The 24169-nt window shown below is 42.0% G+C and overlaps 1 protein-coding gene across 4 annotated transcripts in view; it reads left to right on the top strand.

Annotated features, from left to right (window-relative positions):
- LOC124615870 (speckle targeted PIP5K1A-regulated poly(A) polymerase-like) overlaps positions 1-24169 on the top strand; it is a 221925-nt gene that overhangs the window by 124634 nt on the left and 73122 nt on the right. For all 4 annotated transcript variants that reach the window (XM_047144035.1, XM_047144033.1, XM_047144032.1 and 1 more), the window contains one exon: positions 16096-16321. In XM_047144035.1, the coding sequence (XP_046999991.1) occupies positions 16096-16321 (226 nt within the window). The remainder of the gene's footprint in view (positions 1-16095; positions 16322-24169) is intronic.

Below are 24169 nucleotides of genomic sequence, written 5' to 3'. Positions count from 1 at the left end.
GGCACTTTTGTGGTTCTTCTGTGGGAGGTTCTGGGTTTGAGAGGATGAGGAAGTGGCTCTGGTTATTTGCTTCTGTACCAGGTCGGGAGGGTAGTTGCGGGATGCGAAAGCTGTTGTCAGGTTGTTGGTGTAATGCTTCAGGGATTCCGGACTGGAGCAGATTCGTTTGCCACGAAGACCTAGGCTGTAGGGAAGGGACCGTTTGATGTGGAATGGGTGGCAGCTGTTGTAATGGAGGTACTGTTGCTTGTTGGTGGGTTTGATGTGGACGGACGTGTGAAGCTGGCCATTGGACAGGTGGAGGTCAACATCAAGGAAAGTGGCATGGGATTTGGAGTAGGACCAGGTGAATCTGATGGAACCAAAGGAGTTGAGGTTGGAGAGGAAATTCTGGAGTTCTTCTTCACTGTGAGTCCAGATCATGAAGATGTCATCAATAAATCTGTACCAAACTTTGGGTTGGCAGGCCTGGGTAACCAAGAAGGCGTCCTCTAAGCGACCCATGAATAGGTTGGCGTACGAAGGGGCCATCCTGGTACCCATGGCTGTTCCCTTTAATTGTTGGTGTGTCTGGCCTTCAAAAGTGAAGAAGTTGTGGGTCAGGATGAAGCTGGCTAAGCTAATGAGGAAAGAGGTTTTAGGTAGGGTGGCAGGTGATCGGCGTGAAAGGAAGTGCTCCATCGCAGCGAGGCCCTGGACGTGCGGGATATTTGTGTATAAGAAAGTGGCATCAATGGTTACAAGGATGGTTTCTGGGGGTAACGGATTGGGTAAGGATTCCAGGCGTTCGAGAAAGTGGTTGGTGTCTTTGATGAAGGATGGGAGACTGCACGTAATGGGTTGAAGGTGTTGATCTACGTAGGCAGAGATACGTTCTGTGGGGGCTTGGTAACCAGCTACAATGGGGCGGCCGGGGTGATTGGGTTTGTGAATTTTAGGAAGAAGGTAGGGGTGCGGGGTGTCGGTGGGGTCAGGAGGTGGATGGAGTCAGGTGATAGGTTTTGTATGGGGCCTAAGGTTCTGAGGATTCCTTGAAGCTCTGCCTGGACTTCAGGAATGGGATTACCTTGGCAAACTTTGTATGTGGTGTTGTCTGAAAGCTGACGCAGTCCCTCAGCCACATACTCCCGACGATCAAGTACCACGGTCGTGGAACCCTTGTCCGCCGGAAGAATGACGATGGACCGGTCAGCCTTCAGATCACGGATAGCCTGGGCTTCAGCAGTGGTGATGTTGGGAGTAGGATTAAGGTTTTTTAAGAAGGATTGAGAGGCAAGGCTGGAAGTCAGAAATTCCTGGAAGATTTGGAGAGGGTGATTGTGAGGAAGAGGAGGTGGGTCCCGCTGTGACGGAGGACGGAACTGTTCCAGGCAGGGTTCAATTTGGATAGTGTCTTGGGGAGTTGGATCATTAGGGGTAGGATTAGGATCATTTTTCTTCGTGGAAAAGTGATACTTCCAGCAGAGAGTACGAGTGTAGGACAGTAAATCTTTGACGAGGGCTGTTTGGTTGAATCTGGGAGTGGGGCTGAAGGTGAGGCCTTTGGATAGGACAGAGGTTTCGGATTGGGAGAGAGGTTTGGAGGAAAGGTTAACTACTGAATTAGGGTTTTGTGGTGCCAGATTGTGTTGATTGGAATTTTGAGGTTTTGGAGGGAGTGGAGCTGGAAGTGGGAGACTGAGTAGATGGGAGAGACTGGGTTTGTGTGCAATGAGAGGTGGTTGAGGTTTGCTGGAAAAATTTTGAAGGGGAGTGAGTTGCCTTTCCGGAGGTGGGAAACCAGGAGATTGGATAGTTTTTTGAGGTGAAGGGTGGCATGTTGTTCTAATTTGCGGTTGGCCTGTAGGAGGATGCTCTGAATGGCCGGTGTGGATGCGGGAGAGGAAAGATTGAGGACTTTTATTAAGGATAGGAGTTGACGGGTGTGTTCATTGGCTGAGTTGATGTGTAGGTGAAGGATTAGGTGGGTGAGGGCAATGGATTGTTCAGTTTGGAACTGGTATAGGGACTGATGGAAAGAAGGGTTGCAGCCAGAGATGGGAACTTTCAGTGTGAGGCCTTTGGGGGTTATGCCAAATGTCAGACAAGCCTGAGAAAATAAAATATGCGAGCGTAATCTGGCTAGGGTGAAGGCATGTTTGCGGAGGGAATGTAAATAAAACTTAATGGGGTCGTTGTGGGGGTGTTGTGAGGGTGACATGGTATTAGAAGGTGGAAAGTGTAACATGAGGTTGAAATGAAAATGAAAGATAAAAATATATGGGGAGAGATAAGGGTGAACTAGAAAGTAACTGGAGATCTGGTATGAAAAAAGGCGAATAAGTGATGGTTAAGTTGATCCTGTGGTGAACTTGGGTTGGTAGACAGCGATGTGCATGAAGGTTAGGTGGTTGTGTTGCCGCTAAAACACGTAAAAGGATGGAGAAATTCGAGAAAATTTCGAAAAAACGTGTAAATGTATTAAAAGGAGTGGTGTTGTGGTGAAAGATTACGAAAATGGGGTTAACAGGTTTTAACGTCATTATTTCTTTGTCAGACTGGGCTATGTTGGACTTGGGTGGGTAGACAACGATGTGCACAAAGGTTAGGTGGTTGTGTTGCCGCCAAAACACATTAAAGGACGGAGAAATTCGGGAAAATTTCGAAAAAACTGCGTGTAATGTATTAAAAGGAGTGGTTTTGTGGTGGCAGATTATGAAAATGAGGCTAACAATTGTCTGACGAAGAAATAATGACGTTAAAACCTGTGGGAAGCGGCTAAAAATTATCAGTGATGTGGGAAAAACGGAAATGGAAATAAAGCGAAAGTTATTAGAAATAGCCGAAATGGTTGTTTAAAAGGTGAAAGGAACGGTTTGTGAACTATAAACGGTGGATTTTATAGCAGCGGTAGTGTTGAAAGCGGCAAAAAAAATTTTTTGGTTATGGTTTGGAAGTGGGTTACGTATTATTGAGTATATATAGGCGGGATAAAATTGTATAGCAGATTGACTTGCTCCCCACTGCTGTCAGAATACAATTCTGCACTGGAAAGGTTGGTATATAACATCTTTGCAGCTCGTTAAACGGACCTTGTGATATTACATTAGTCAATGCAATGATAGTACCACAGGTACTTCTATAATTACAGCTGGCACTGACTCCTATTTATCCTTGTTTAAGTTGTTAGTATCTTCCCAACACAGTTCTTCTTTTATATCCACCCCTTGGTCATACCTGGGAAAGTAATTTGGAATAAATTATGTGCCCCCACCCCTATTATTGGTCTGCAAGTGGGGTATTATTGTTACCTGTTCGAGTTTTCCTGATTGGTCGGGGGTTAACCTATTCATTGTGAGTAACTTAAACTACCTGCATGTTGTGAGTTTGACCTCGCCAGTTCGTTTCCTGTATTGCCCTGGAATTAAAGTCTCCTTGACCTTGAACTCCACTGGATATAAAAATATTTCGTTGATTGTAATTACCAGGGGGAAGCCGGCCAGATGGTCTGTTTGCTGTCAGTTCCTGCCAGTTACTGTACTAGTTATTGCTACCTGCAGGGGATGCATTATGAACTTGTTGGCCACAGTCCCTCTGTTCAATATATGTCAGTCTATTGTAATTCTGTTTGTGACTTCCTTTGAAACATCATTTTTACTTTTGATTTCCGCTGTTACCATACTTAATTTTTGTATTATTGGTGTTGCACGGGGTGTGCAGGTGCCATGTCGGTTATTGCCACCATTGCCATTCTGCTGTTGACTATTTTGTGGAGGTGCACATTGTATATTAATGTTCTGTGGCTGCGACGACCTCTCTTCATAGATTAGGTCAGTCGACTTGAGTACGGAAAAGGAATACTCTTATATAATTTTCAGGTGTAGTGATCAGCTTGGCTGGCCGGTGTGGCCGTGCGGTTCTAGGCTCTTCAGTCTGGAACCGAGTGACCACTACGGTCGCAGGTTCGAATCCTGCCTCGGGCATGGATGTGTGTGATGTCCTTAGGTTAGTTAGGTTTAAGTAGTTCTAAGTTCTAGGGGACTGATGACCACAAATGTTAAGCCCCATAGTGCTCAGAGCCATTTGTGATCAGCTTTTTCCCTGATATGGACAGGCAGGCGACTTTTCAGTATTTTCAATATGTCCCCAGGGGAAACTTGAGTTTGTGCAGTGCGTGGTTTTGTTTAAGCTTTTGTCATAATACTTCCTCAGTCCCCCATGTTTACTACTGAATAGTGATTGGTTTGACAAAAAAATCTCGACATTGCCTGTCTTGGACGGCTGTGGACCAATATTTATCCAAGAAAGCCCATTCAGATTGCTCATAGGTATGGTGCTGTTAGCCATATCTGTTGCCCACAAAAAAACATCGCACTGTGTGTACCCCACAACAAACTGAATCTTCTGTGCTTCTGTATAGTTGCAGGGTAACACGTTGCGAAAATCTCTGATAAACACTATGGGGTTCATTCTCTTACCCGCTGTTTGAAAAATTGGAAATTGCCCATGATGGGGCAGACCTTCAGCCACTAATAAAGTAGACAAACATGGCATTCTTCAGATGTTGCATTTTGTAATTTCTTTCTTCTCCATCTGAAGAGCTGGTGGCAAATGGATGATAAGTATTACCGCTATCTATCTTACCCGACTGCACCTGATTGCTTGCTATTAGTTCTACGACTTGTTACCCAGTGAATAAAATTATAATTATAGATTAAAAAAATGTTTAAAAAAATGGCTCAAATGGCTCTGAGCACTATGGGACTTAACAGCTGTGGTCATCAGTCCCCTAGAACTTAGAACTACTTAAACCTAACTAACCTAAGGACATCACACACATCCATGCCCGAGGCAGGATTTGAACCTGCGACCGTAGCAGTCACTCGGTTCCGGACTGCGCGCCTAGAACCCACCGCGGCCGGCAAAAAAAAAAAAAAAAAAAAAACCCTGAAGACAAGAATATAGAGGAAGGTACATGTGCTACACATCCAGTGCATGAAAGAATAAAGTCCAAAATTTTACTTTTCTATTTAAGGTAGCATATTAGAACATTTAAATTCTTTTTTGAGTAATTAATTATTCAGCAAAAACTTTATCTTTTTTTCTCAAAACTTTTTTATTGCGACTTGATTCAGTTGTGCATTGGATGCCCCATATAAAGGGTGTCCCAGGAGGAATGGTCAGTATTCAGGGATATGACAGGAATGATCATTCAGAGCAAAAAAGTCTTGTAAATATAGGTTGTAAAATGCTTACTTTGAGGCCTACAAGCACTACTTCAACTTCAACACTGCGAAACAACTCTCCTCTACTGCAGCTCTTTGCTTGCCATATTTTGAGAGGTAGTAGGGTGGACAAAAAACAAGTGAAAAAATGGCCATTATACGTGAGCTTGAAAGTGCATACCTTAAGAGCTATGAGCACTTGTTCATCTCACTACTGAACAAGTACTCATGACTCGGAGCAATCCAGTTTGGAAACCATGGTGTCTTGTTTTGGTCCATATTACCTCTGCATGAAATGTGGGTAGCAAAATGCCTGCAGTAGAAGAGATTTGGTTCACAGTATTGAAGATGATGAAGTGTTCATAGCATTTTAGAGCCCATGTTTATGAAACTTTTTTGCTTTGAATGATGGTTTCTGTCATATCCCTGAAAACACACACACACACACACACACACACACACACACACACACACACTACAGACTCCAGACTCCATGGACATGGTAGAGAGCCACGCAGTTTTAAGGCGCCATGTCGGATTGTGCGGCACTTCCTACTGGAGGTTCAAGTCCTCACTCAGGGATGGTTGTGTGTGTCATTCTTAGTGTTAGTTAGTTTTAGAAGTGTGTAAGTCCAGGGACTGATGACCTCAGCAATTTGGTCCCTTGGGAATTCATACATTTTAACATTTTTCATGGCGAGGCTAGTTATTGATTATCAAGTTGTCGGGGCTGATGGAGGTGGGAAGGGGTAGGGATTGATTCACAAATAGTGCAGGGCAATTGAATAGTATGAGGAAGATCTTTCAACAGATGGCTCAGTGGCTGCACAACAAGATGAAAGGAATTCTGAGGGCAAAGCATCTAAGGAAGATAGATAGAGTGATTTTTTTGTGAGTTGGGGGTGGAGATGATGAAGTAGAAATAGAGGTGAGGGAGAGGGGTAGAGGAGTAGGAGAAGAGAGAATAAGAGAATGCCCACAATGGGAGGGGGGAGGCTGTAGGTGGAAGAAGAGTGGTGAGAGAAGGCAGTACATGGTCTGGATGGGGAAGGAATGGTGTGGACAGTAGAGAGAAGGGGAAAGGTAAGGTGAGGCAGTGGAAAACAGTTTAGGTGAGGGGGGATTGTGAGAGAGCAGGATTTGCTGGAGAGACTGTTCCCACACAGTGAAGCAGATGTTGAAGTCATTTGTGTTCTTATGTCCACCATGTTTGGCAACTGGATTGTCAAATTTGTCAGGGTGTATACGGCCCGGGAGATCCGGGAAAAACCCGGGAATTTTTTCATCCGGGAAAAACCCGGGAATTTTTTCATCCGGGAAAAACCCGGGAATTTTTTAGAATTCCGGGATTTTTCATTGTTTTAGATTTTAGTTAAAGTTTTGTTGGTTTGACGTGTAAGATCTGATACGCTGACAAAGAACTTTAGTCCACTACTGCTGAATAATACTGCAGCAATGAAACGTAAATCAGAGTATAACACCAAAATAAAAGTTTAGTTGCATAGAAAATGGGTAATTTACACAATGCACAGACCAAAGTGCCGACACCGAAAAGTGTCAGAGGCTTTAGGTCGAAGATTATGCAGTACGTCCGTAACAACTAACGTGCATTCGATGTGTGTGACGTCACAATTGTTTACATTTCTAACAGATCAACAGAAAATATTACGAATAGTGGCTTGAGATGCGTTACTTTCAAAGTAAATTTCCACGCAAGATGATTTATGTTACGTGTGAGAATGTGCAGAGAATTTCTTAAATCACAGGGCGTTATAACTCTCATTCAAAATGTAACACTTTGAGGATCTGCCATTTGAAAAATGTCGGGCCCAGAAGATAAGTTATTTATGCCACTATTTAAAATTTTACTGGCACATTTGTATTTGGTATGACTTAACGTGTAACACATGCTAAAAAAAGACCGAGCTTCAAGTTAGTTTTCATATTTAATGTTGTTCTTTCATAGATAAAAAATTATGCAATCGATGGCAAAAAGTGTAATTGACCTTCAAAAAAATGTGCATAATGTGTTACTGAGCAATGTCACAAATCTCTTCATGCCAGAAGACTTCGACTTTTCTACGCAACTGATAATCATTTTGGCACGATTTTAATTGCCAAATTAGAGCCTGTCAGTAGGCCTACGGACTTCCTATCATTGTAGGACTAATAACAGTGGGTGCCAATAGACGATGCAATTCTCGTTTGTACATACACATGTACTTACGATTTAACCGGTGTAGAAACGCACTTTGCTGAGTTGAGCGAGCTCGGCCTATCTTTGTAACGTATGCGCCGCGGCCTGTCTTTCTCGCAGGTCTCGTGCTCTGAATAACTGCCGTCATTCGCTAGCGAGATCACATGACATGAGCTATGACTGGCTGACAAAAGTGCATCACTCAGCGCAATCTCTATTTTATAGTTTTGGAAGCTACCGTGTTGTAATTTGTGGTATTTGTGTATATACTTTCGCAATACGTAAATAAACTCTGTGCATATTGTCTCACATCAAACAACTTTCCAAACCCATTGTTTTTCCTGGATTTCGTTTCCTAAAGTGCTGGGACATCCTCCGCCGGTATAAGACCTTTACGATTCAAAGTACTGATAGGTTTTGCAGCTCCGAGGGAAAGTATACTGTTACTTAACACGGATGTATTTTCACCCGCTTTATACGTAATTTCATCCGGAAGAAATAGTGTTTTTAACCGTGAAATCCGGGAATTTTTTTTGCTTGTCCACGTAGACACCCTGTTTGTGGTTCACCACTTTTTGGCTGTGTCCAGTCATGCAAGTAAACAATTGGTTGGTTGTCATGTCCACTAAGAATGCTGTACAGTAATTGTGGCATAGTTGAGACATAACATGGCTGCTTTCACCTGTGGCCTGCCTTGTACTGGCCAGGAAATACCTGTCACTGGATTGCAATGAAAGGTAATGGGTTGGCATGTGGGACATGTCTTGCACCTGATCTGATCACAAGTGAATGACCCATGGGTTGGATGATTGGCAGCAGGATTGAAATAGGAACAGTCAAGGATATCCTGCAGGTTGGGTGAGTGGGCAAAAGTACGTAGAGAGGTGTGGGTAGGATATCCCTCATCTAGGGGCACGATGAGAGCTAGTCAAAGCCCTGGTGATAGATGTGGGCTTTCTCCTGTAGATGCATCCACGGGTGGCGAGGCTGCCGGGAAGAGACTCTTTGACATCGAACAAGCTACAGCTGTCAAAGTGGATGTACTGTTGGCTAATGCACCTGATATGGACAGTTGTATTTATGAAACTATCTAAGAGTGGATATTGACATTGAGGAAGATGGTTCATTGAGATAATGTGAAGTGGGTTTGTGAGTGGGTGTTGAGGGATCTTTTCTGAGTCCAGATCATGAAAATGTCATCAATGAATATGAACCAGACAAAGAATTAGGTGTTTACTGGATAGGAAGGATTCCTCCAGGTGGCCAATAAATAAGTTGGCATAGAATTGTGCCACGTGAGTACCCATGTCAGTACAACATTTTTGTTTGTATTTCCTTTTGAGAGTGAAATAACTGTGGGTCAGGATATGGTTGCCAAGGAGGATTAAGAAAGTAGTGGTGGGTTTGGTATCAGGGAAAGGTAGTGTTCCATGGCCACAAGGTCATGGGTGTAGAAGGTGTTGGTATTTAAGGATGTCACATATATAGCGACCAACAAGGAGTCTGGTGATGAGGGGGCAAGAACTATGGACAGGCGGTGAAGGAAGGGAGCATTGTCTTGGATATAGGGTGGGATGTGATGGACAACAGTTTGAAGGTGTTGGCCAACAGGTGTGAAGATTTGTTGTCTGAGGGCGTTGCACTCAGCTGCAGTAGGACAACAAGCAGAGAGATTTGTGGGTTTGGGGGAGTAGATAAAAGGTTAGGAGTATGGGGGGAGGGGGGGCAAGAGGAGGAAGATGGGTTCGGGGTCAAGTTTTGGGATGGACATAAGGCCTTATGTTGGACTTGTGGGTTGGGAACTTGGTTGTAATGTTTGTATACAGAGGTGTCAGAAAGTTTGCAGTTACCTCAACCGTATAGTCACTATGATTCAAGACCACTGTGTGGTTCTTTGTCCACAGAAAGGACTATAAGATCTGTATTGGTTTTCAGCTTACATATAGCTGTGAGTTTCATAGGAGTGATGTTGGAGTCACAGAAGAGAGATGTAGGAAAAAGGAGGTGAGGTTAGCATTGAGGAATCCCTGAAAGGTTACCAGGGGATGACAGTGGATTATGAATGGAGGGAAATTGGAACCGTTTTAAATGAGATTATATCTGGGCTTTTGGTTGTCTTTTATCAGTGGGGTGCATGGTGAAGAAGTGTTTCCCATGCAGAGGACGAGTAAAGGAGAGAAGGTCCTTTATAAGCCCAGCAATTCCTTCCACAGCCCAGTTGCAACCATTTCCCTGCACTAAAAGGCAGGGACATGTATGAAAGTAGCCATGTTACACATATCAGCTGAGCTCCAATTACTTTACAGGATTCTATGTGTGCAAGGCAGGTAACAAACTGTCTATTAGCATGAATGGCCATGGCCAGACTGTGCCAATTTGATCACACAGCCGCTGAACTGCTGCACATCACAACTCAAATGATACTAACTTCTACTTCACTGTGCAGGCCATTCCCTGTCTCCTTCTGTTCAATAGCTGAAATCTAGATTTGGATTAAAAATACAGATTGGGCTGATGGATTGCTGAATTCCTTTTCCTTTTTTGAAATTTACTAGTCACTGTGCACAATGCTTCCAATGGAATCAGACATGGTTATAAGTTAGAGACAAATTATGCGTTGTAAAGTATTCCAAGTCAGCTAAGTATGAGAAAGAAATATCAACAGATTTCATTAGAACATGTTTACCTGCATCACCTTCTCATCCCCATCCCCATCCCCATCCTTAGGGATAGATCGGTATCTTAATACCAGACAACTTTTATCCAGAAAATGAGTCAAGTATATACCAAATTTTGTTGGCATTGCTGCTGATGTCCCTGAGTCATGCTTTTATGTTAGGTCTCTTCATTACCACCCCCATCCCCACCTTCAGTCATGGGAATCCTTTGTGGTCTTACTGTCACAGCAGTCCTTTTCAAGATCGCAAGTGATATGTGTGCAATATTTGGTAGAAGTTGCTTCATGTGTGTCAGAGATGGCCTGACATGTCACCGTCTTTGCCAGCCACCCCGCAACACCATCAAATAGCGCGCGCGCACACACACACACACACACACACACACACACACACACACGTGCCAAATAATAAGGAAAAATTTAAAACACACACACCAAATAATAAGGAAAATTTAAAACTCTCCCATAATCTACCTTTCCCTTTCTATTTTTCTTTCCCTTCTTCCACCTGCTTTATTACACTCCGTCCCTTTTCCAGCTGCCTCCTCATACCCTGTACCTCTTCCATCTGACTCCTCATACCCTGTACCTCTTCCATCTGACTCCTCACATTTGATACCTTTTCCCCTGCCACCTCACACCCACTCTCACTTCCACATGCCTCCTCACATCTTTTCCTTCTTCCTCTTCACACCCTCTTCCTTTTCCACGTGAAAACTACCCCATTTCATCTTCCACTTGTCTCCTACGCTTTACCCTCCTCCCCCTTCTCTCTTGTTCATCTCCTCCTCACCCTCACTTATGTCACACCATTACCACCCCCACCTTGGGAAGTACGGGGTTGTCAGCCACAGTGTCCCTTTCCAAACAATAAGTAATAAGTGTAAGAATTTTGATTGAAGTTGAATCAGTGGTATAGGAAGAGATGTGGAACACGCATCTATACATACATCCATGTTTAAAATGTATGTAGAGGAGTAATGAAACAGTAACGCGTACCTCTGCATATTTTTGCATGTTACTTTGTTTACTTTTAGACTTCAGCTGTCATTCCCTGGACCAATCAACCCTCCACATGTCTTCATCCATCTTGCTACAGTCATCTGGCATTTCAATGTTTATATAGATAGTAGCCACATGGAGCTTCCTACATTATCCACTAGATCAGGGCTCCACAACCTTTTTTACCTACCACTCACTTACTTTGTGTCTTTCTTAGTTGTAACATTTATGTAAAGTGTAGGAGGCCAGTGGAAGATGGAGTGAGGTAGTGGGAAGGTGGAAAAGAAAGAGGGTGTGAGGAGTGAGAGGGACAAGGTGTGCAGAGGCAGGTGGAAGTAAGAGGGGGTGTGGGGAGGCAGGGGAAGAGGTTCAGAGTGTGAAGAGTCAGATGGAAGAGGTACAGGGTGGGAGGAGGCAGGTGGAAAAGGGAAAGAGTGTAATGAAGCAGGCGGAAGAAGGGAGAGAGAAATAGAAGAGAAAAGGTAGGTTGGGGGGAGTTTTAAATTTTCTGACCACCCACAAATTCCACAGTGACAGTGCCTTATAAAGTAGGGAAGTAACTTTACTTTAAAAAATTCATAAAGCAGAATTACAGCAAGTAAAAGCATATAATAATAATAATAATAATAATAATAATTGATTACTATTCGGAGGGAAAAAAGAAATTATGACAAACGGCGACTAGATGAGATAGAACAAGACTTTAAGAAGAACAACACCAGGAATTTTTATAAGATGTTTAAAGAACATATTGCAGGATACCAGCCACCCAATCTTTGCTTCAAGAAACTGGATGGTTCACTAGAAACTAACACGAAGAATAACTGCCAAATCCTCGCAGACTATTTCAACAAACTTCTCAACTGTGAAAGACCTACAGAGGGACCGAGCGAGGTGGCGCAGTGGTTAGACACTGGACTCGCATTCGGAAGGACGACGGTTCAATCCCGCGTCCGGCCATCCTGATTTAGGTTTTCCGTGATTTCCCTAAATCACTCCAGGCAAATGCCGGGATGGTTCCTCTGAAAGGGCACGGCCGACTTCCTTCCCCCTCCTTCCCTAATCCGATGAGACCGATGACCGCGCTGTCTGGTCTCCTTCCCCAAACCAACCAACCAACCTACAGAGGACATTCACTACGAGACGTCTACACCAAATCCTGACGCTAAACTGCCAACCATCAACGAAATTGTAGAAATTATCAAGACACTGAAAAACAATAGAGCCCCAGGAGAAGATGGAATTATTGCAGAACTATGGAAACTAAATGATGAAAGATTAACAGGAAAAATTCACAAAATCATATTAAACATTTGGGAAACAGAACAGATCCCTTCTGAATGGAAGTGCGCACTCATCCATCCACTCCACAAAAAAGGGGACAAAACTGAACCAAATAATTACAGGGGTATCTCACTCGTACCGGTCACATATAAAATTCTATCAAAAGTTCTCATGAATAGATTAGAAGAACAAGCTGACCCACAAATAGGAGAATACCAGGCTGGTTTTCGCAAGGGACGATCATGCATAGAGCAGATCTGGAATCTGAAAATGATTCTCCAGATGAGAAACACCCGAAACACAGTGGTTACTTTTGTAGATTTTAAAAAGGCCTACGACTCAATAGACAGAGTAGTGCTCTGCAAGACGCTGGAAGAATTCAGCATTGACAGAAAGACAAGAGCAATCATTCAGGAAACATTAACTGACACAGTCTCCAAGGTTAAATTTATGGGGGATATCTCGGAACCATTTGTAATCCAAACTGGAGTGCGACAGGGTGACGGACTTTCACCATTACTCTTTAATATCATTCTTGAAAAAATCATCAGGACATGGGAAAAAGAAGTCAAAGGAATCCAAATTGGCATTAGAAAAGATAATAGATTCAATGTGAAGTGTTTAGCTTTCGCAGATGACCTTGCAATCCTCACAAATAATAGAAAAGAAGCCACTAACGCCATAGAGAAGTTACACGAAATTGCACAAAGAACTGGCCTGCAAATCTCATATGAGAAAACCCAGTACATAGAAAGAGTGCCACAAGACAAATTGCCTATTGTGACAACCCATGGGAAAATCATACAAGTACCACATTTTAAATACCTGGGAGAAATCATTCAGCCATCAGGGATCAACCTAAAGGCCAATGAGGAAAGAATAAAAAAATTACAGAAAGCATATAAACTCACGTGGAACTATTATAACAAAAAGTCCATATCCACTAACGCAAAATTGAGTCACTACAACACTGTCGTACTTCCGGAGGCACTGTATGCATCTGAAACAACACAAATAGGTGGGCAAACTAAAATCAAAGAAATAGAGAAACAAGAAAGGAAAATTCTCAGGAAAATTTTTGGCCCGATACAAGAGCAAGGAATCTGGAAGAAGAGACCAACATCAGAATTATATAAATACACAGACAAGATTACAGATACAGTAAGGAAAAGAAGAATGCAGTTCTACGGACATATCCACAGGATGAATGAAAACAGAATTTCAAAGCGAATTCTTAAAGTCATCAACTCAGGCAGGGGAAAAACAAAATGGATAAAAGAAGTTGAAGAGGACCTCAGACAAGCACAAATAACAGTAAACGATGCAGAAAACAGAACTGAATTCAGGAACATCATCAAAAAACATAAATTTGACACCACAACACAGAAGAGACCAGGATGCAAATGGACAGCGGAGCGAAAGAAACAACACAGTGAACACATGAAGAAAATTTGGGCTCAGAAAAAACACAAACAATCATCATAAAGGAATTCAAGTTCAAACGCTCTCTTAAATGGGAATAATCGAAAATAATAATAATAATAATTGATTACTAAATTATCAATGTCAAAATTTTATGGAAAGCTAATAAAATGTTTTTTAAAATTCCTACTGCATACTACTGATAGCAAAAGGTGGAACACTCACTACCGTATTTACTCGAATCTAAGCCACACTTTTTTTCCTGTTTTTGTAATCCAAAAAACCACCTGCGGCTTAGAATCAAGTGCAAAGTAAGCGTAAGTTCTGAAAAATGTTGGTAGGTGCCGCCACAACCAATTTCTGCCGTCGATTATATGTAGCGCTACACAGGCATGCTTTGCAGGCACAAAGATAAATACTGGCGCCAAAACCTCTGCGTCAGTAAACAAAATTAAAACAAAAAGGTGGAAGACAAGCTTTTTTTTTCTCCGCCTCGAGTTTCGACCACTGCATTTCCATACATTATCCAACGAAGTAAATACAAATACCGTATTGTTCATCTTCGAATGTCGCAGCATTTCAATGTACTACGAAAATCCGACTAGCAAGACTGTTGGGGATGTTTATCAATATGGCCAACTCGACGTTCTGAATTTTTTCCTACCTGTGAGAAGAGATGGTTGCTAATACAAACTGTGAATCACATGCAGTATTCTCTTCACCATAAGTATAATACGAATATAAACATTTTTCCATGTATTCTTTTGTGTTTGCTGCTATCTCATTTAAATCCTGTCTGCCTAATAAACTACGAAACTAGAGTGAGACAACAGCAAACACGGAAGAATATACATATCATGTCATGCTTATATTCGTATTATTCTTATGCCTAATAGTGATACAGTCAGACATGAAGCACGGCAATTGACTAGATTTTTAAATCTAAGATGACTCTAATTTCTGTGCAGAATGTAATGTACTAAAGAGGCGTCTGCAAAGATTTTCAAATGGAGAAAAATTTTTGCTACACCCTCGTTCAGAACATCATCTAACATATGCAGTCCATTATTTGGTTCTTGTTGATCATTATCAAAGAAAGCAGCAGTGTAAGTAACAACAAATAGCAGTCTCTTGCAATTGTTTCGTTTATGAGACAATTCTTCTCTCTCTCTCTCTCTCTCTCTCTCTCTCTCTCTCTCTCTCTCTCTCTCTCTTTTTTTTTTTTTAAAAAAGCGGCGGTAGCGTGCACAAAAGCAAGCCATGCGGCGAGCGGCAACAGGCCGTAAACACTCATTATCAGAATGCGACAAACAGTGCATGACACAGTACAGTAATGCATTTTCAGCATAGAGTGACGTAAACACCTATAACAAACAGAACGGCACTTATCGGATCAAAGAAAAATAATCAATCAATTCAAACCAGACGAATCACGTGAAAAAGGAAGGGTACCCGAATAAATACGGATGGAGCGCTTGACGCATAGCAATGGCTACCTGGTAAAGCTTAACTGCTAAGCTTACGACTCGAACCAAACTACTGTAGCTGTATCGTCATTCATTCGACCTAAATTGTGTCTCATATTACAATGAACAAACTTTGTTTCGATTTGGAGGTGCGGCCAAAAACTTTTCTCTCCCCTTGAATTTTGAGTCTCAAATTTCAGGTGCGGCTTCGATTAGGGAAATTTGCTTTTTCCTTGATTTCGAGTCTCATTTTTCAGGTGCGGCTTAGATTCGAGTGGGGCTTAGATTCGAGTAAATACGGTAGTGCATGGTAAGAACCAGATTGACTGCCACTGCAGTTTACCTCATGTACACCTGTATGGGATAACATATCTTGTTTGAAAACTCATAATTCTGGAGACTTAACTTATATTTTTCTGCCACAAGTGTTTCACTTCTGTAGATATCAAGTATTATCATTCTCCTGAAATATACGTAGTGAAGTATGAAATGGTATACTTAAAGTTTTATAACAGCTGTAGTGAGAATATTATAAGCAATTGCAAATATATTTTACTGAATTCGTGATGGTTTAAAATACATAGGATAGAAATATATCTGAGGACAAAAAAGTGCTGCGATTTATTTGGCAACACTTTCGATATACCGTGGAAGTCACAGTATAGTAATATTCTTTGATTCGTATTGTAATGCGAAGACATAGAATAGCTGCAGATTTTCAGCATTTGGATTTTTTTCTAATATTGTCTTCTTTTTATTTATTTCAGTTGTCAGAAATGAAATAATACAAGTTACAACTACATAAGTATTAATTGATCACAAATATTGCATCTTTTGTTGCAGGAAATCTGTTGCATCTTCTGAAAGCACATTGCTCATCCACACCATCAGAAAAATCTCCATCCGCTGCAGTTGTTAACACTTCATTTAAAGCTGCAAGGTTTTTGCAACCAAATTATCTTGTACCAGAACCACAAAATGAAGTTGTACTAGCAAAGAAGGAACTGTTTCAGAGGTGGCTCAATGTAATGTTTGTGATTTTGCCAGACTTCTTGATAAACTTTGTGAGGTAAGTACATCTTTAAGACTTTCCTCATTAAGTATTTATATAGCTGACTGGCAGTACAACAAAATTTCATGACACACAACAAAAAATAGTCATTTTATATTCATAAGTGAATTAGAATATAATATCAAGTATTGACTATCATTCTCGCAAGACAGTTTTTCCAAATATTGTATATCAAATCGTCTTGCAAAAGTGTGGTTACAAGTATGGTCATGTTGAAGACATTATTTGACTTTTATACACATGTAAGTCATCTCACAGTATTATGAAAAGGATAGATTGCTAGTCACCGTGTAGAGGAGATGTTGAGTTGCAGACAGGCACAACAAAGAGATTTCGTCTAAAAGACCTCCTCCTAGCTATATATTTCCTACGTGGAATGTTTCCCTCTATTATAAAGACCTCCTCCTAAAGTAGACAGCACAGACAGCACTCCCGCATTCATGCAAGCACAACTCACACATGATAAAATATATTAATTTCCTTTGACTAGAGTTGTAAAATGATTCTGCAGCTCGTAACATAAAACAGATTACTCTTAAAATGCATAGATCCTGCCTAAAGTCACACTTGAGTGTTGTAAAATTAATTGTGACTGACCATCTGCGTGTTTTGTGGAGATACATTGCCCTTGTATTATCAACCAAACATTGGAATAAGTATCTTCAGTGTGCATCAAACTGGGTACTCAAAAAGTTTCAAAGGTGTAAGAAGTCAGTGTATTTTGAGAATGGTATAAAATTCGGTTTTACACTTTTTGACTGACTAGATGCACTAGAACATGTCGACACAAAAGATTTTCTTCTTGCCATTAGAAGCCAATCCTGTCATGAGATTAGGAGAGATATAATGGTAATTTGAAACTGTGATCCAGCTTATTGTGATTGTGAATTGGGTAACACAGTAATCTCTCAGCTTCACATATGCTCTACATTGTTACCAAATAGGAAAGTGTTTGAAGGAGCTCAGACAACATTAGCTGCCTTAATTTTTTGTAAACCCAAAGTTACCAAACTGGGGACTGCTGGGCAACACTAATTAGTTGTTTCATAAGTTATGTATGGGCTTCAACAATCAGTTGTTAGTCAAAATGGTGAGTGATATGTTGTTGTTGTTGTTGTGGTCTTCAGTCCTGAGACTGGTTTGATGCAGCTCTCCATGCTACTCTATCCTGTGCAAGCTTCTTCATCTCCCAGTACCTACTGCAACCTACATCCTTCTGAATCTGCTTTGTGTATTCATCTCTTGGTCTCCCCCTACGATTTTTACCCTCCACACTGCCCTCCAATACTAAATTGGTGATCCCTTGATGCCTCAGAACATGTCCTACCAACCGATCCCTTCTTCTGGTCAAGTTGTGCCACAAACTTCTCTTCTCCCCAATCCTATTCAATACTTCCTCGTTATTTATGTGATCTACCCATCTAATCTTCAGCATTCTTCTGTAGCACCACATTTCGAAAGCTTCTATTCTCTTCTTGTCCAAACTATTTACCGTCCATGTTTCACTTCCATACATGGCTGCAATCCATACAAATACTTTCAGAAATGACTTCCTGACACTTAAACCTATACTCGATGTTAACAAATTTCTCTTCTTCAGAAACGCTTTCCTTGCCATTGCCAGTCTACATTTTATATCCTCTCTACTTCGACCATCATCAGTTATTTTGCTCCCCAAATAGCAAAACTCCTTTACTACTTTAAGTGTCTCATTTCCTAATCTAATACCCTCAACATCACCCGACTTAATTCGACTACATTCCATTATCCTCATTTTGCTTTTGTTGATGTTCATCTTATATCCTCCCTTCAAGACACCATCCATTCCATTCAACTGCACTTCCAAGTCCTTTGCTGTCTCTGACAGAATTACAATGTCATCAGCGAACCTCAAAGTTTTTATTTCTTCTCCATGGATTTTAATACCTACTCCGAATTTTTCTTTTGTTTCCTTCACTGCTTGCTCAGTATACAGACTGAATAACATCGGGGAGAATCTACAACCCTGTCTTACTCCCTTCCCAACCACTGCTTCCCTTTCATGTCCCTCGACTCTTATAACTGCCATCTGGTTTGTGTACAAATTGTAAATAGCCTTTCGTTCCCTGTATTTTACCCCTGCCACCTTCAGAATTTGAAAGAGAGTATTCCAGTCAACATTGTCAAAAGCTTTCTCTAAGTCTACAAATGCTAGGAATGTAGGTTTGCCTTTCCTTAATCTTTCTTCTAAGATAAGTCATAAGGTCAGTATTGCCTCACGTGCTCCAGTATTTCTACGGAATCCAAACTGATCTTCCCCGAGGTCGGCTTCTACTAGTTTTTCCATTCGTCTGTAAAGAATATGTGTTAGTGTTTTGCAGCTGTGGCTTATTAAACTGATAGTTCGGTAATTTTCACATCTGTCAACACCTGCTTTCTTTGGGATTGGAATTATTATATTCTTCTTGAAGTCTGAGGGTATTTCGCCTGTTTCATACATCTTGCTCATCAGATGGTAGAGTTTTGTCAGGACTGGCTCTCCCAAGGCCGTCAGTAGTTCCAATGGAATGTTGTCTACTCCGGGGGCCTTGTTTCGACTCAGGTCTTTCAGTGCTCTGTCAAACTCTTCACGGAGTATCATATCTCCCATTTCATCTTCATCTACATCCTCTTCCATTTCCATAGTATTGTCCTCAAGTACATCGCCCTTGTATAGACCCTCTATATACTCCTTCCACCTTTCTGCTTTCCCTTCTTTGCTTAGAACTGGGTTTCCATCTGAGCTCTTGATGTTCGTATGCAAGAATGCAAATGTTGTCTTAGCGGTAGCTCGGAATTATAAGGAAGGTGTAATCAAACTTGTATACATAAAAATATAAGTGCAGTTGTCCTTGCTGTAAAACATGTCCCTTGTGCCCACCCACCACCATCTACTCCAGCCCCACCATGAATGTTTCCTACACCACATGAGTTATATGGATCCACTCACCAGATAATAGTTTATCTAAATTCCAGTGAACAGAAGTTGCAGTCCACCACATTCTTGTTTCCACAACCTCCTGGGTTTAATCCACTTTTACATATGGTCCCCTCTCTTTTTTTATTATACTTCAACTATTTTCTTTATTGCAGTAGTCATCTGTCTTCTCCCTCGTAACTGCTTACTCTATCCATATCATCTGTCGATTGAAGCTGCCACAAAGCTTACTGATGTATCATCTCTTACATGCTCTTTCTGACCCCTCCCCCTTCATCTTTATTTACCATCATGCACCCTACAGGTGGATTCTCCCCTCATCCTGGTGTCTGAGTAACCTGCCTTTCTTTGTTAAATTTTCCCAACTCAATCCCCTCCCCCATTATAGGGTGTGTAACTTTCTGTTTTTGTGTATCTATCGGCAGTACTACACATTTTGCCTCCTGAAGATAAATAATGGTGAGAAATTCTGCCTAATAGTTTATTTATTTTGTTAAAGGTAAAAAGTAAATTCTAGCTTTGTCATACTTACTCAGTTTAATGGCTTTTTGGTTGGACAGACATTGTGTTTCATGAGTCTCAACGAATCAAAATTGAATATTAAGTTTCACCAACAGAAACTCTTTCAGTACGGTAGGTTGTACCAACTACTCACCAACATAGAGTACATCCCCAGCTATCGTCCTAAGTGGTGAAAAAACTAAACAGAGTAACTGTGTTTAGTGGTGATCTGCATACCTCATCCAATGTTTCTGCAATCCACATCACTTCAGGCATTAGCCGATAACAGGTTGCGCATAATTTCTCATAGCGACATGTCTAATCACAATTTACATCAAGTATGAAGCACAGTGATTTACTAGAACTGAAACCTTTAGGTTTTGTATAACCAAAATTTAAAGGATTCCTTTAGTACTCACATGGATGACCTCACACTTTCTGTTATTTAGAGTCAGTTGCCACTTTTCACTAAATCATTTTGCACTTTGTTTTGATGTTCTGATGACTTTTCAAAACTGTAAATGACAGCATTATCTGCAAACAATTTAAGAGGGCTACTCAGATTGTATCCTGAATCGTTTATATAGATTAAGAACAGCAGAGGGCTCGTAACACTTCCTTGGGAACACCAGATATCATTTCTGTTTTACTTGATCCTCTCCATCAATGACTATGAATACTTTGAGTGGAAATCACGAATCCAATTGCACAACAGTGACTATACTCCACAGGCATGCAATTTGATTAGAAGTCATGTGAAGAATGATGTCAAAAGCCTTCTAAAATCTAGAAATATGGACTCAATGTGAGACACCTTGTTTATAACACTCATGACTTCGTGTGATTTAAGAACTAATTGTGTTACGCAACAGTGATATTTTCTGAATCTTTCTTCAAGGTAATTCATAACATTCGGTCAAAGTATATGTTCCAAAATCCTACTGCAGATTGGTGTCAGGAATATGTACTGTGACAAGAATCTGGCAAGATTGGGAATATCTGAAAGAACACTCAGAGGCTGGCTGACCGGCCTAGAGTTGTCAGCAACAGATCACCAAGTGCGAACGGAAAACACAACGTAGCGATGTGGAAAAACAGCAGTGACGTGTTATGGCTAGTGATATAAGGGCGAAATGTAGAGCTGTTGCATCCATTCCGGAAGAGTGGAGCACGGCATGAATAGCACTTCCAGCAGTTTGTACTCTGTAATTAAAATGAATTTGGTCTTGAGCTTGTAGAAATAGAACTTCTCAATTGCAAAAACATTCAGCAAAGCTTCATTCTCTATCTGCAAGTAGGTATTTTGAACAGGTGTCAACGTCTTTGATGCATAGGCAATTGGTTGCTCAGAACCATCATCATTGCTTTGTGCCAGCACTACACCAATGCCAAATGGAGAGGCATCCGTGGCCAAAAAAAATGGATGCGATGGGGAAGAAAAATTAGCTTTCTAAATCACCAGGCCAGGACACCAGATTCCTGCCCACGAAATAGGTATGTATGGCCAGATAAGTCCTGAGCAATGCTTTGGAAGGCAAACTGGGGTTATGATTGGTGTACTGGCTCTTAAACCTGCTGGCTGGTGTTAGGAACCAGTTACATCTGGCAATACGCTGCGGGGCGGCAGTGTAGCTGATGTTGGTTGAGGTTGCAGAGGCTACATGGAGACCTCCACCTCCAAGCCCCATAGCCATGGAAACCGACATTGGTGTTCTGGGGCAAACTGGAGCAAAAGTTATAGCTGTGCAGTTGTGGGACGAGCACAGGAGGGCTTTCCAGGTCAGGATGAACCACTGGTGGCAGTTGGTTGATGCAGACAAAGTTGGTTGGTATGAAGGTGCTCCAGCCTCTTTGAAGTGTCAACCATCATAAGGCACCATTGATGGGTGGTAACTGCTGCAGTTGGCATCCTTGTGTCTTTGGTCCTGTACAAGTGTCCCCACACTGCTTAGCTCGGTGGATATTGCCTGGTGTGCTGGGTCTGGTGTTTCCGGAGCTATGGGGCCAAGAGATGGAGGAGAGGTCATGGTTGCCATCCATGAAGGAGCTCCACTGGGCTGCCGTCATGGATGGCAGTGGTCTGGTATGCGCTCAGGAACATTGTGAGTGCTGCTGTGGTGGTGATTCCCACTGCAATGTTTTATGCTTATATGTCTGCACCAAATGTGCTGCTTCCCCATTTCAGGGTGTGTGAAACTGTAGACTAAATAATTGTTTGAGTCACAGAATTGTTGCTGTGAATTGGGGTTTACTGTCAGATAGGATGGTTCGAGGAAGTCCTTTGATAGTGAGAACCTAGACAAGCGCATTAATTGTGGCATCTGTTATGGTGAAGTCATGCTGTCCACATATGTGAGAGTAAGTGTCCATGACAGTGAGCCACGTATACGTCAGGAAGAGATGCACAAAGTTGAAATGGATGGAGTCACACAAGGGGATGAAAGATTTGTGTGGTGTGAGTGACCTGATGATGTGTACAAGTAAAACAAAGGCACACCATGGCTCTATGCCCTTATTTAAACCTGGTCAGTAAGTGCAGGAAGACATTGGTGATGACTGACAGACAATTGGGAAGATGAGTCCAGGCCTGTAGCTCCAAATTGGTGGTCTTTGAAAAGCATATGGGCCACCAGTGGAGCACATAGCTCATAACTCACCAGAAGACTATGTAATGGGAAAGCCATCCAAAGTGTGTCTGTGTTCCATGTCTTACCTGCTGGTGAAGGGCAGGATCCAGTTCTGAGCGTAAGCAAAATAGAGTGGAACCCAACTCTGGAGCCTGCACTGTGCCCATTCCAGAAGACTGGAGCACAGCCCGAGTAGCGCTGCAAGCGGTTGGGATCCAATTCTGAGGGTAGGCAAGATAGAGCAGCATCCAACGAGGGTGCCATTGTGCTGTGCCCATTCCAGAAGACTGGAGCACGGCCTGAATAACACTACCATCAGTTTGGATCCAATTCTGAGGGTAGGCAAGATAGAGCGGCACCCAAGACTGGAGCCGTTGTGGTGTGCCCATTCCGGAAGATTGGAGCACAGCCTGAATAACACTACCATCAGTTTGGATCCAATTCTGAGGGTAGGCAAGATAGAGCGGCGCCTAACACTGCAAGCATTGTGATGTGTCCATTCCAGAAGACTGAGCACAGCGCAAATAGCACTGCCAGCAGATGGGATCCAATTCTGAGGGTAGGCAAGATAGAGCAGCGCCTAACACTGCAAGCATTGTGCTGTGTCCATTCCAGAAGACTGAGCACAGCACAAATAGCACTACCAGCAGATGGGATCCAATTCTGAAAGTCGTCAAGATAGAGCGGCACCTAACACTGCGAGCATTGTGCTTTGTCCATTCCAGAAGACTGAGTACAGTGCAAATAGCACTACCAGCAGATGGGACCCAATTCTGAGGCTAGGCAAGATAGAGTGGCGCCCAACACTGGAGCCATTGTGCTGTGCCCATTCCAGAAGACTGGAGCACAGTGCAAATAGCACTACCAGCAGATAGGATCCAGTTCTGAAGGTAGGCAGGGCGGAGAACCCCCAACGCTGAAGCTGTTGTACTATGGCCGTCTGGAGGACTGGAGCACAGCCTGGATAGCTCTACCAGCAGTTTGAATCAGTTGTGAGGGTAGGAAATATAAAGCTGGACTCAATGCTGGAGCTGTTGCACTATGCTCATTCCGGAAGACTGGAGCACGGCCTGAATAACTCTACTACCAGTAGTTTGGCTCTGGTTCTGAGGGTAGGCAAGATAGAACAGTCCCCAATGCTGGTGCTGTTGCGCTGTGACCATTCCAGACGACTGAGGCAAGGCCAAAATAGTGCTACCAGCAGTTTGTAATCTGTGATTAAAATTTACTTCGTCCAGAACATAGACACATGAAACTTTTTAACTGCAAAAACAATCACCGAAACTCTCTTCTCTATCTGTGAGTAGTTGTTTTGTCATACATCCAAGTGAGCATCAGTAATATGTGAGCTACGTGAGACAAAATTCGCTATTCTTCAAAAAAATAAAATAAAATAAAAATAAAAAGATTCTGAGCTGACAGCATCATCCCACAATGAGACAGTTATCTACGAGATAATTAGTAATGGAATAAATGATTGGCTGGGATCCGAACGAGCAGGGCGTTACTGTGGGCTAACACTTGTATTGGGCAACAGAGAGATATAATGAAAGTTTATTTGATTATTATTTAATCAAACAGTGCTTTAACTCATTTAATGGAAGTGTGTTTTATCATTGTTTAATTAAACTGAGATTGAACTGTGATTTTGCTCATACATGTTTACTTTGGTAATGTAAAGATAGTTATTCATTACATGTGTACAAAGTATGCCACACACCCGCTCATGTTATGATAAACCACATGCCTGCTCAATTGTTA

The sequence above is a fragment of the Schistocerca americana genome, chromosome 5, assembly GCF_021461395.2.
Source record: "Schistocerca americana isolate TAMUIC-IGC-003095 chromosome 5, iqSchAmer2.1, whole genome shotgun sequence".
NCBI lineage: Eukaryota > Metazoa > Arthropoda > Insecta > Orthoptera > Acrididae > Schistocerca > Schistocerca americana.
This window is presented reverse-complemented; position numbering and strand designations above follow the sequence as displayed.